The 13,544-nt window shown below is 34.0% G+C and overlaps 1 protein-coding gene and 1 pseudogene across 1 annotated transcript; one reads left to right on the forward strand and one right to left on the reverse strand.

Annotated features, from left to right (window-relative positions):
• The first annotated feature begins 221 nt into the window (after positions 1-221).
• Positions 222-7,052, forward strand: LOC115958974 (annotated as a pseudogene).
• Positions 7,053-9,413: 2,361 nt separating this feature from the next.
• Positions 9,414-12,158, reverse strand: LOC115959198. The gene is made up of 3 exons (XM_031077514.1): positions 11,976-12,158; positions 10,411-10,570; positions 9,414-9,769 (listed from the first exon to the last, which is right to left on the reverse strand). Exons 1-3 carry the CDS (start codon positions 12,052-12,054, stop codon positions 9,523-9,525), a joined length of 486 nt encoding a protein of 161 aa, XP_030933374.1. The 5' UTR covers positions 12,055-12,158; the 3' UTR covers positions 9,414-9,522.
• Between the last annotated feature and the right edge of the window lie 1,386 nt (positions 12,159-13,544).

The raw sequence follows: 13,544 nt of genomic DNA on the forward strand, positions 1-13,544 counted from the left end.
TTTACATTTTTTATAAGTTGTAGGTCTCATGTACAGTAGCTATGAACCCACAAAAATGAAATGCAGACGCACTGAATAGTGCAAAAATGTGCTATCCAAACTCATACTTTGTGTGCCAGGTGAGTCATGAAAACAATGATCCAAAACTAAGTTAATCAGATAGTCATATGTGAGACCCATTCGGTTTGGACGGTAGATCATGAAAATTGAGTGATATCACTCCGTTTTCATGATATCTCTAACGTATTCATTCACGTCGTGCGTGAGTTGTATGGTTCCTCTCTTTCTCTCAGATATCTGTTCTTTTTACTTTCTTTCTCTTTCACCTGCACTTCTATAAATTTCCGGCTAGCTAGTCTATAACCCTGCAAACCCACCAGTGCTCTAAAAAAAAAATAATAATGCACACAAAACTCAGCCCCCATGACTTCTCTCCTTCTTTTTATCTTTCTCACATCTCCCACTGTAAGCACTCTGACTCTGACTCTGACTCTCACAAATAGATGGAAGTAGGATAATGCTTCCCGTTAATTGTGTTGGGTCAATGTGTTATAGATGTTTGTTATAATTTTAACGCCTATATATGTCTAGGAGTCCAATATATAGCCTGCAGTTTCATCAGTTACTCCCTCAGCTGCCCGCCACCCACGGCCACGGCAGACCAGAGATCCCATACCACCGGTATTTTCTTTCGGGAGTCGATGTTAAAGAAAGGGACGGTGATGCCAATGCCGTACATTAAAGATAAATTGCCAGAAAGGTCCTTTTTGCCGCGCTCCATTTCGTCCAAACTGCCGTTTTCTACGTCCAAAATCTCTGAGCTGAAGTGGGTTTTTCATGCGGGTGATAATTCCACCATGGAAACTATCATAGTTGAGACCTTGACTGATTGCGAGAAATGGAGCTTTCTCGCAATCAGTTATTGTGTCAACTATCATAGTGGTGCATGGCAGCAGTGGAGCTGAGCAAAAATAACAAAGATCGAATCACCACCACACCTGCTTTCAATTCCTTCAAGAACAATTACCTTCTTGTTTATTCTCTCATGATGGGTGAGTCACAGTTCCAAACACCAGAGCTTTACATGTATAATTCATTTATATACCATCTGGATCTTTTTTAGTTTACCTCTCTTCAGATCTCAATGTATTTTTTAGTTACTTTGAGATCTCAATGTGTGCGCTTTTTTCTATGTTTATGTGTAATTATATGTCTGTATGTATGTGGGTTTGGTGAATTTAGATCTGATCTGGTGTCTGTGAATTACAAAGGCCCTTTAGAAGAAGAAAAGAAATTCTGGGTCTTTTTTGTTTTTTGGGTTTGGGATATGGTGGCATTGTGTTTTAGTGATCTGGGTTTTGTTGATTGAACATTTTGGGAGTGCTTTTGTTGCTTTTGAAATGTGGGCAAAAGTGTTATTGAAAGTTTGTTGCTTTGATTTTGAAGTGGTTGAGACAGTGGATCTGGATTGCATTGCTGAAGTTGATGGTATCTGGTGTAGATTAGGAATTGAGAGAACAGAAGGTTTTGCTCAAACTGAGCTTTGTACCACTACTTGGCTTAGTTTGAAAGCTTTTACTCTTTGAGGATCCATAGCTGACCCAAAAAATTTGGGACATGCACCAATGGGTTTTGAACCCACAACTTTGCCCTCCACCCAATATTGTGGGAGGATGAAGTGCCATTTGAGCCACAGCACTCTTTCATTGTTTTCTTGGGAACCAAGAGGAGTGTTGATGTTTTTGGACATCCTCTGTTTCTGTTGTTCCCTATGGTCATTGGCGTGGTATTATTATGTTCTGGTCTGTGAATGATTGAGTTGGTTGGATCTAGTTAGTTTCTAAACCATAATACTTGCTCCGCAGTGTATATATTCATATTTTCCTCATCAATATGTACTTTTTTGGTTTATGGTAAGCACTCTTATAAATCTACATTATTTTGGCTTATATTGAGTCACAGGGATTCATTAGGAAGAAACATGAAGTGGATATAGATAAAAATTTGAAGATCTAATACTAGTTACTCTAGACAAAAATAAGTATTCAATATTGGACATTCTAATTTCTAGTTATGTAGTCACATAAACCCGTTTAAATTTTGATAACAATTTTTTTTGTTTAATAAATATTGATGAATGAAAAACTTTCTTAAAAGCAAATCAAAGTACAGGGCTGAACTAGCCAAACTCAGGCTCAGGGTTTTACAGCCTACCAATTAGACTTAGCCCAAAAATAGATAAATGAATAAAAAGCTTAATGAATAGACAGGTAACAATTATTGCAGAGAAAGCAACCCAAGGGGAATCCCCTAATTCATACAAGGAGTCCTATTTCTTGTTGGAATCTTTTGTTCACCCAAAACTGGTAAGCCTGAATATTATATCTGCAATATTAGACTTCATGACTGCATCTTCATCATTATGGTAATCAAGGTGAATGATAAATTGATCTTGCATGTCATTATAATTATCAATTCTGGTTTTAGTTGTTTATGTTGAAGTTTTTGGTGATATTTGTAATTCTTTGCCTAATGGATTACTGTTTATGCGGCAATAGCCGGGGATTGGCTGCAGGGTCCTTATGTCTACTATCTTTATAGTCAGTATGGTTTTGGAAAAGGGGAGATTGGACAGCTGTTTATTGCTGGGTTTGGTTCATCCATGTTATTTGGGACAATTGTTGGATCTCTGGCTGACAAACAGTGAGATTTTCGTAGAACTTGGTTGCATTTTGTCATGTGTTATTGATTGAATTCATTTTCTCATGATATTTTGCCTTCATGCACTTAATGCAGGGGTCGAAAGAGGGCATGTGTGATGTACTGCATAGCATACATAATGAGCTGCATCACCAAGCATTCTCCTCAATACAAGGTTTTGATGTTGGGCCGTATTTTGGGAGGTATCGCCACTTCTCTCCTATTCTCAGCTTTTGAGTCATGGCTTGTAGCAGAACACAACAAGGTGAGGGGTTGTTGCTTTACCCTTTCATGGTGATTGTTAAATTGCAAATTCACATTCAGTTGTATGGTTGATATAAAAGTTCTGCTGGGTAGTCAATGGGGACTGTTTATCACTTTCAGCTGATACTGTGGAGCCATTATGCTCTCTTTGTGTTTGAAGGTAGGTGAATAGTAACGTAAATGGTGACTTGTATGGTTGAACCCTCTAGGTCTTTTGACTGACCAAGCAGAGTATACAGATTTTTAATTTTCCAAAATCTAAGTAGTGTCTATTTATATCCCCCCACCCCCCACCCCCCCCCCCCCCAAGCAGGGAACCAGCAATTCCGTATTGACATAAAATTCTTTATATAATACCTAAAAAAAAAAAAAAAAACCTTTATATAAAGCAAATTTTCCATTTCTATAGTTAATCCTAGCATCTGGTCTGATGCAGTCCTCGGCAGTGAGATACCCAAAAGAGACTGTAAACATATAATTAATGAGAGTTCTCAATAAATTCAATGTAATTAGCAGAAATAGATATTTATGCTACTTGTCAAAAAAGAAAATATGTTTATGCTGCTTATAATTTTTCCACAGTTATTTTAGCATTCCATTTGCCCACAAGTTGTTTTAAATTCTAGAATATTGTAATTAGAAGGAAAAATAGTACTAGTACTCCAAGGAGGAAAACAAAAAAAGAGGAAGAAAGAAAGGTTGCTCCCTTTCCTGGGTGTCTGAAAGACTGAAATCTGGAACCTGGACTGTTTGAAATTTCCAAAATTTAACTGCCTTGTTCTGTCCTAGTTTAATTATTTGGAAACTCTTTCAGAATAGAGTATTATCAGTGTACGTGTCCTGCTCCTGCTTCTACTTCTACTCCCTGAATTCATTATTTGGTGTCTGAAGGATATAGTTTGGAAATTATCACATTTTCAGCTCTTTTTTTTTTGTTAAAACCAACTTCCAGTATAATTAACAACCGATATTTGATATCTTCTAGGAATGTTATCTTCTCATATTAATAAATATTAATTGTGTTTTCCCCTTAATCTGTGCAGAGGGGCTTTGAACAACAATGGTTGTCAATCACATTCTCAAAGGCAATATTTTTTGGCAATGGTCTTGTTGCCATTATTTCTGGGTTGTTTGGTAATTTACTAGTTGATGCGTTTGCTCTTGGCCCTGTGGCACCCTTTGATGCTGCTTCCTGCTTTCTTGCTATTGGTATGGCCATCATTTTTTCATCATGGACAGAGAACTATGGAGATCCTTCTGAGAACAAGGACTTGCTAACCCAATTCAGGGGTGCTGCTGTGGCGATTGCTTCTGGTAAAGTTCCATTTTTAATTATACATCTGTTTTATTCTGAACTATGGAAATCCTTCTGAGAGCAAGGACTTGCTAACCCAATTCAGGGGTGCTACTGTGGCGATTGCTTCCGGTAAAGTTCCATTTTTAATTATACATCTGTTTTATTCTTTTTAAATACAATCATAGCATGTGGATACTGAAAATAGATCTTCAAGAGTACATATCTTTAGAGAGTGTTCGAGCCTGCATCAAGGACATATCTTCTGATTATTCCACCCAGCAATCAATTATGCCATTCAATTCTTGTTCAAAAGATTGTTATGCTTCTGATCCTTAACATGTCTTAAGATGGTCCTGTTTACTGTGGCAAGCTGTTGGTCCTTGTTAGCTTTTAGCTTACCATTTTTTCTTATGGTTTTGTTCAGCCTGTGTATGCATTTTATAAATACTTTCACGAAATCATCACCTTCTCTTGGATCCAGGATATTGTGAATTAATAAGTCGATTTTGATTAAAATAAAAGATCATATAGCAGGCTAATTTTGGTTTCTTTGCCTTGCTTGTTCTTCTGTCTTCCTTATTGTGTATTATTTGTTTCCTTGAAGTTCATTTTCTTTATTTTGCTTCATTATGTTTGTCCCTCCTTTAGTATTACCTTTTGTGGTTTAGATGAGAATATTGTGTTGCTCAGTGCAATACAGCTTGCCATTTTTTTCTTATGGTTTTGTTCAGCCTGTGAATGCATTTTATAAATTCTTTCATGAAATCTTCACCTTCTCTTGGATCCAGGATATTGTGAATTAATAAGTTGATTTTGAGTAAAATAATAAATCATTTATCAGGCTAATTTTGGTTTCTTTGGCTTGCTTATTCTTCTGTCGTTCTCATTGTGTATTTATATGTTTCCGTGAAGTTCATTTTCTTTATTTTGCATCATTATGTTTGTCCCTCATTTAGTATTACCTTTCGTGGTTTAGATGAGAAAATTTAATTGCTTGGTGCAATACAGTCACTGTTTGAAGGTTCGATGTGAACCTTTGTGTTTCTCTGGACTCCTGCTTTGAGCCCAAATGACGAGGACAACCCTCATGGTTTCATCTTTGCGACATTTATGTTGGCTTCAATAATGGGAAGCTCCCTTGCATCTCGGTTGATGGCCCGCTCATCACCTAGAGTAGAGAGCTACATGCAGATTGTTTTTTCAGTCTCTTCTGCCTCTCTCTCCTGCTTCCCATTGTGACCAGTGTATGTCATGTTTCTATTATAGCACTTTGATATTGATGTGGTCTTATACTCTTCTGGTGTCTTCTAACTTCAGTAATTCAAAACGGTTCATGGTGGCACCTTCCAAGGTGAGGTGGAAGCATCTCATTTGCAGGCTGTATTCAAGTTGTTGGCTTCTGTGCTTTTGAGGGTTGTGTGGGAATATTCTGGCCGTCCATTATGAAAATGAGGTCCCAGTACATTCCTGAGGAGGCCAGGAGCACCATCATGAACTTCTTCCGCATTCCTCTCAATATTTTTGTGTGCATTGTGCTGTACAATGTATGTTTGCATTCCTCTAAATATTTAAATATGTTGGTTGATTTGAGACTTTATGTAGGGAATTAACCCGAAATTCCCAAACCTGTGAGAAACAAAATAGAGAAAACACACGCTAAAGAAAATAATCACATGCACAAGACACTATTTACGTGTTCGGCAATTTGCCTACGTCCACGGAGTTCCAGGGATTTCACTATTATCTAGGATTTTGCTATGGCTTAGGCCTGTCAGCCCAAGGTTTTGCTCCATGAACTAAGCCTCAGAAAATCTCCTATTAAAAACCACCCAACATTATTTCAGGTCGGGTCATCATCCGGATCAAATACAACTAGGCTCCACAAAGCCTAACACTTTATTGGCCAGAGCATGTGTAGATGGCCTCCCACTGTTTGTCACTGACTAGTTCTTTTGGTTTGTCTTTAAAGGTTGATGCATTCCCCATCACGGTTATGTTTAGCATGTGCTCAATTTTTCTCTTTGTAGCATGTTTGTTGCAGAGGTGGCTCATGGTGATAGCAGAAAAGCCAAGTGTAATTCCTAAACTTTCTAGTCTTGCTACTTTTATTCAGCTTTAGAATTGGATTGTATCATACTTCATTCAGGCTTGTGTTGTGTTGTAATTGTCCAAGATTAAGTCCATGAATTACAATATAACCTGAATTCTAATCCAAACTCTAAATTTATATTCCTGGATCATCTGATACCCATTACTTATCATGGTATTTTGGTGCTTATAGTTGACTGTGTTTGTATTTGTTACAGAAACACAAGACTGGACATCATTGAAGGAAAAAGATACCGAGGCAGACCCATTAAACATCTAATTGATTTTGAGCAATAGAACTAGGAATTTTTGAGAGGTTGGAAACGGCTGATTGAGGGTGTATTCATTTTATAGTGATGGCTACATTATGTAAAGATAGATAGTGCTCCACCCAGCAAAGGAAGGGAGAAGGGGTAGTCAATCTTTCTGTAATTGTTTTCTGGCTGTCACTAAATCAACATGGCAGTGGATTAGCTGTCTATTCAACCATTCGTCAAGGAAGAAAAGATTTGCTTTTCTAATGCTGATACTATTCTTTTCTAATAGAGATCTATAATTCTATATAGTCTGTACTATTGGAGAGCAATATTTGTTTACATTTTTGTCCATTAATATGTTGATTGAAAGTGCACTTATGAATTAATGCTCTCAATATTTTTCCTTGAATAATGAGTAAATGTATATTATCTGAGGTGTTCAATTCAATCTTGATGACATTATTTTTTATGTACAAAAATTTTGCTTTAAGTGGAAGGGAGATCACAAATCTCCCCTGCAGTATGCCTTATCAAACATTGATAAGTTTCAAATAAATATCATATATATTTATAAATCTCTCAATCAAGAGCACTTTGATTTTGTGCCATCTATCCTTCTAATGTCCTATTATTTGGAGCAAAGTGTGTTTAGATTTTAAAAGCACCCAAATTTTCTACCAAAGTGTCCTAATTATACTCTAATTGTGTGTCAATGGTATTTACATGCAAATTCAAGTTTCTTAATGTAGAAAATATAAAAAGACTCTATTCGAATATATTATGCTTCTATGTAATACCATGAATGTGTATAGTTTTAGTTTATTATTTATTAGGTAGAGACATTATATACACACACACACACACACACACACAAAATATATATGTATGTATGTATTACACCCTTGCATATATAGGGAATATAAGCTTGTCTTATACTCCCTTCATGTCAATTTATTTGTTCTCTATTCTATTTTGGAATGTCTCAAAATATTGTCATGTTTTTAAAAATAAAAATTATTAATTTACTAATGTTCCTATTATACCCCTATTTTATTTTCAAAACTATTTGAAAAGAAAACTAACAAATATTTAAAAATATCAATCTAATTGAAGCACATTTTTAGTTGCCTCATTAAGAATAACATTTTTTTTTTTTTTTTTAAAGTTGATAAATTTATTTAAGGGTAGTTTTATAAATTTATACATTTTTATAAGGCAAACAAGACAATAAATGATATTCTCTTAAAAAGTTTGATTTTTCAAATAAGACAAACAAATTGGGACATATGGAGTATTATACCCCTATTTTATTTTCAAAACTATTTGAAAAGAAAACTAACAAATATTTAAAAATATCAATCTAATTGAAGCACATTTTTAGTTGCTTCATTAAGAATAACACTTTAAAAAAAAAAAAAAGTTGATAAATTTATTTAAGGGTAATTTTGTAAATTTATGCATTTTTATAAAGCAGACAAAACAATAAATGATATTCTCTTAAAAAGTTTGATTTTTCAAACAAGACAAACAAATTGAGACATATGGAGTATTATACCTCTATTTTATTTTCAAAACTATTTGAAAAGAAAACTAACAAATATTTAAAAATATCAATCTAATTGAAGTACATTTTTAGTTGCCTCATTAAGAATAACACTCTTTTTTAAAAAAAAAATTGATAAATTTATTTAAGGGTAGTTTTGTAAATTTATACGTTTTTATAACGCAGACAAGACAATAAATGATATTCTCTTAAAAAGTTTGATTTTTCAAATAAGGCAAACAAACTAGGACATATGGAGTATTATATATGAGGACAACATTGTAAGTGGCTTGAGGGCAATATCTCGGCATGTACAGGACAAATTTTGAATAATTCCACTATTATTAAATCAATTATAACATTCTCTCAAGTTTATGTGTAACTTTAGATCCACATAAAATACAATAATCCCTCTCCTTAGAAATTTATGTGAACTCACCTTAGATCTTCACCCACTTTGAATACAACCACTTCCTAGGGTTGTAACATCCAAAAACTTCTCTCAAGAGAGGGAAAAAAAAAAAAAAAAAAAAAAGAAGCCAAATTATCTTCATTATATATGCTTACGGCTAAAGAAAAATCTTATTGGAATTTGAGACAATTTTCCAATAATCTCCACCTTAACTCATATTCCATCAAGTCATCTTCTTCTTCTTCTAGGATTAGCTCCACCTTAATCAAAGCAAACTTTTCTTAGACAAAAGAATCATCACTTCCTTAACTTAAGCCATACTTGTTCACACTTGGATCAAATTCCACAAGGTGCCACCAGTTCAATCATGGTTCTAGATGACTCATCCATCTTTAATTCACACAAACCACCAACTAATCAACCAAACTCTAATACCACTTGTTGGGGAGTAAGGCCTAGGTCTGATGATCTTTATGGATTCAATGCAACTGGATGCTAAACCCAATCCAAGTCTCTTGTTTAGGAGAGAACATTGGAGATAATATAATTAAGTAGTTAAAATAACATATGTGAACACACCACTTAAATTAAAAGCTTAAGCCAACGAGTGTAAGCTTAACTATATTATATTAACCACCTACTCTTCCCATTATTATACATGGTAGGACTTCACTCACACGTGTATTAGGACAATGTGACCTTTTTTTTTTTTTTTTTTTTTTTTTTAACCGCATGAACTTCTTGTGAAGTTGTCTATGTATATGATTCGGACAAAAAAAAAAAAAAAAATCTCATTTAAAGTTTTATATATAAGATGTTAAAATAAAAATCAATACAACAAAAAATTTACACTGCCACCAAGCTGGTTTTTTAAAAAATCACACTGAGCCGGTTCCACAGTAATGCATACATACAGAGACTTTACATCAATTTTCTTGTGAAGTTCAGATTTGAAATCCATTTACAGCACCCGGCCACGTTTTGCATCAGTAGAGGCAACTTCCAAATCCCCTATGAAAAAAAGTATTTTGTCCAAGATCCCTCTACAGGATCCCTCTTCTTGTGATCCTTCACCATTGAAATCTCTTTGTGAATCTAGAGTACAACTAATTGCACCTTTCCTTTGCCTCCTTGAACCCAGATAGCGTTGGATTTCACCTTGGTGAACAAGATAGTAGTCACCACCTTCTCTTATTATCTTCAGGCCTCTGGTAACATAAACAAGCATTATCATACGTGCGCCCAAGAATTAGAACCAGAATTATCATATTAATGACTGATTTTACTGTAACTCAAGCTCCAAGTCAGACATATTCAATCTGACTGAACCTCGAGATAGATCAAAGAAGATATGCACAAAACACAAAAAGATCAAACTACTATGATAATTACTTTGTCTTTTAAAATGCATCTTCCCTTCAAACAAACAATTTACAATGGGTTTGCACTTTGCATGATCTACCTACCTCTAAATAAGGAGAGGACCATCAGCAATTTCAATCATAAGAATTTCACAAAGCAGAAAACACTTTAATTTTTAACTTTTTAATCTCTCCAGTGTCATCAAATGCAATGCTAACAAACCAACATCAAATGCAAGCTTTTTAAATTTTTTATAGTTCACACGTTACAAGTGGGGGAGAAGGGATTTGAACCCTAACTCTCCTTATAAAAGATAGCCAGCAATGTGGGAAAGATGAAGAATGTAAACTTCTGATGCATGTGGGCATGTGGGCATGTGGGAAAGGCGAAGAGAGGGGGAAGGGGGGAGGTGGAAAAGAGAAGGTGAAGAATGAGGGGTGATGAATTTCTTAGAACTTAATCATACTAACTAGGGCTATGAACTTACAATCCAACTCGATGACAACGATCTTGAACCTCATACACATCTTTCCATGATTTTGAACCAACAGGAGCATAGAACATGGCATGATCTCCTCCCCATCTTTCCCTAAATAGGTTAGACCATAGATTGTTGTCAGAGGCCAAGCCCTTCCACTTCCTGCATACTTTACAGCAGCAAAATCCCATGTTTATTGAAAAAAAAAAGAAACTCAAGCTGTGAATCAGAAAAACGAAAAAGCAATGAAAACCAGCACTTAAAGCTGGAAGTTATAAATTATAGAATTATTACAGTCCAATCAAATCATTGTTCTGGAGACCAACAGACATCAGTTAAATCAATTTTAACCACATTTATGTTTGTTTTTCTTCATGCTTCCTACTTTATCATCACTAACCAAAGGATTTCAAGGCAGAAATCCAGCATTATGCAGTGGGTGATATCTTAACTTAGGCTAAGCACATAATGTTGTGGAAAATGATTTTTTCTATTTTGTTCACCATGCCAAATAAAGGGAAAATGGATGGCTAAGAGAACAAAAACACCAAACATAATCATAGAGAAATCTGAACTAAGATGAACCTGTTAATAAGATATTTTCCTTTAACAATATAAATAAGAATATAATTTTCACACAATATGTTGTAATCCTATGAATACAATAAGAAAATGCAAATGAAAACATTGAGTGTTTTGCGTATTGCAGCATATTGTATGAGGATTTTTCAGATGAAATTTTACTCTAGGTAGTAATTTAGATATTCCCAATGTTAATTCCCCTTGTTTGGTTAACACAGAACTTGATTAAAAAATTCTGCGAATTTTTTAACTTGATACTTACAAGCATCCAAATCCTAAGTTCAAATTCCTTGGGATAACGTGTTGTTTACAAATTTTACCAACATTACTATACCATGCACCCTCATCACTATTCGTACTGTTGTCCCCATCAACACCACGGTCACTGTCCATGCCATTGTTCCTGCTATCAATTGCTCTTTTTTGGGAAATAAAATAGCAGTTTTTTTTCACTTAAATTTAAAAACTTTCCTTCTGGTAAGTTGGCTACTCAAAATCCGTAACTGGAACTAGAACAATTCCTCTATTTGAGATCTGTATAACCGTGTTCACAATCAGGTTTTCAAACTTTCTAAGTTTCTATTACCAAATCGTCATTGATGATTGATCCCCAAGCATAATTTAGAACTTGCAAAAGCTCAATCAGTCATGAACATGATCCAATCAACACTAATACCACAATTAACAACCACCAGCTCTCTACTCTCAGACTCTGATCTATCCTAACCACTCAATCAAAAAGATAAATCGAACATACATCACACACCCCATTGACAATTAACAATTCCACTAATAAACAAAGTGGATTCAACAAACCCACTTCATATATCATAAATAAATAAAAATATCTAACAGACAAAATATAACATTTCAGGTTGAATTCTCAGAACCCAGTTCAGATCTGATCCCGAATTCAGAAATCAACACAAGAAAATAAAAATAGAAAAAGCCAAAATCTGGATTTAAGAGAGAAATTTTTTGAAGTTACTAACCTTGTTGTGCAATTGCAAGGTTCTGGTGATCCAAGAAACAGAAAATCTTAAGACAGATTTCCACTGGTAAACTCTCCATATCTATTCAATGAAAAAAGTCTTACGTAAGATCAAGCTCATGTGTGTCAGCAAAGATATCTAAGAGTTCTTTTTGATGATATGCTTTCTTTGTGGAACAGTTTCTAAAAATAGTTATTTATTACAGTTTCTTTCTATTACACGTGTAGCGTTTGTACTTTGTAGTGAGTAGTTAAAACCAGGCCACGTGTCTAAAAATTACCCAAAGAAGTCTGATTGGGACAAATTTTAGTTTACAGTGATTTTTTTTTTCAAAAATGAGGAAATATTTAGTGGATCAGTGTAAAAAATGTGTGCTGTTTTGTGGACTTGAATAAGGCCCACTAATAAGAAAAATTTATTTTGGACCAAGTAACTTAGTTTACAATCCTTATATAAGAACAATATTGACATGGCCCATCCCAAGTTTGGGCCAACCTAGTCTTGAGAAGGGATGGTTGAATTAAAAATTTTGTATGAAATCCCATATTTGATTTATTTATATGAATAAAATTGAATTACCTTAATAATATATACTAACCTCATCACACATGCAAGCATGTGTGATGAGGCTCTCTTTTTATTTTGGGTTTAATCTAATTTTTAAATCTAAAATTGTCTATTGTTAGTAAAGTTATATAGGAAATTTTTTTTAAGAAGTTAAAATTTAGGATTTTGAAAAGTAGTAAACTGCTATGCTAATTTTTAGGGAAAAATATATCAAACGTTATGTGTGTTAATTTTTAGGAAAAAAAGTTATTTTGGTAGTCTCTTTATATTATTTTGTTGAATTTCAATTTTAACCTTTTAAAAAAAAAAAAGGATTATCTTAATTATTAGATTAGAGGTATTTTTGAAAATTTTGAAGTTATAACTAACTTTATGAATCCTCTTAATATATAGAGATATGTGTGTATGTATTACTTACAACCTCAATATTATAATTTTTATTTTAAAACATCAATTATAAATAGGCGGAGGAGGGAAAGATGGGTTCAAACAACAAAAATGAGGCATCACAAATGATGCCATTACCACTAAGATATCAATTTGAACAAAAAAACCTTAAATGGAATTAATAATTAGAAGAGAGTGTTTCACTTGAATGAAGATAATCCATTTCACTATGGTGATTTTATTTCTTCAGCCCAACAGTGTGCATATCAAAACATCATTTAAATTTTAAATGACATTATATTTGATATACTTTTAGATTTGTAATATTTAATCTATATCATCAAATGGATCCATTTCAAATGGAGATAATGTTTATCTTAGTGGTTGCAAGAGATGAGAAAAAGATTTATTTTTGTTAGTTTAAGACTTAAAGGGACATTAAATTAAATCCCTAATTCTAAGAATGTTGATACTTTTAAAGGGACTTCACATTCCTATAAAGGTGAGACCATGGGTGTTTTTTCTTTAATGTTTGCAAAATATAAGAGCATGCAAAAAAATATTCTTAGGATTCACCAAGAATTCTAAAGAAAGATAATCCAAACCAAAATTTTA

The sequence above is a fragment of the Quercus lobata genome, chromosome 9 (genome assembly GCF_001633185.2).
Source record: "Quercus lobata isolate SW786 chromosome 9, ValleyOak3.0 Primary Assembly, whole genome shotgun sequence".
Taxonomy (NCBI): domain Eukaryota; kingdom Viridiplantae; phylum Streptophyta; class Magnoliopsida; order Fagales; family Fagaceae; genus Quercus; species Quercus lobata.

What these genes read in the sequence shown, in the direction of transcription:
- LOC115959198 (XM_031077514.1), bottom strand. Translation starts at nt 12,054, where the DNA reads ATGGAGAGTTTACCAGTGGAAATCTGTCTTAAGATTTTCTGTTTCTTG. An exon ending in CCTTGCAATTGCACAACAAG is followed by an intron (nt 10,571 to 11,975) that starts GTTAGTAACTTC and finishes GCTGCTGTAAAG; the next exon opens with TATGCAGGAAGTGGAAGGGC. An exon ending in CGTTGTCATCGAGTTGGATT is followed by an intron (nt 9,770 to 10,410) that starts GTAAGTTCATAG and finishes TTATGTTACCAG; the next exon opens with AGGCCTGAAGATAATAAGAG.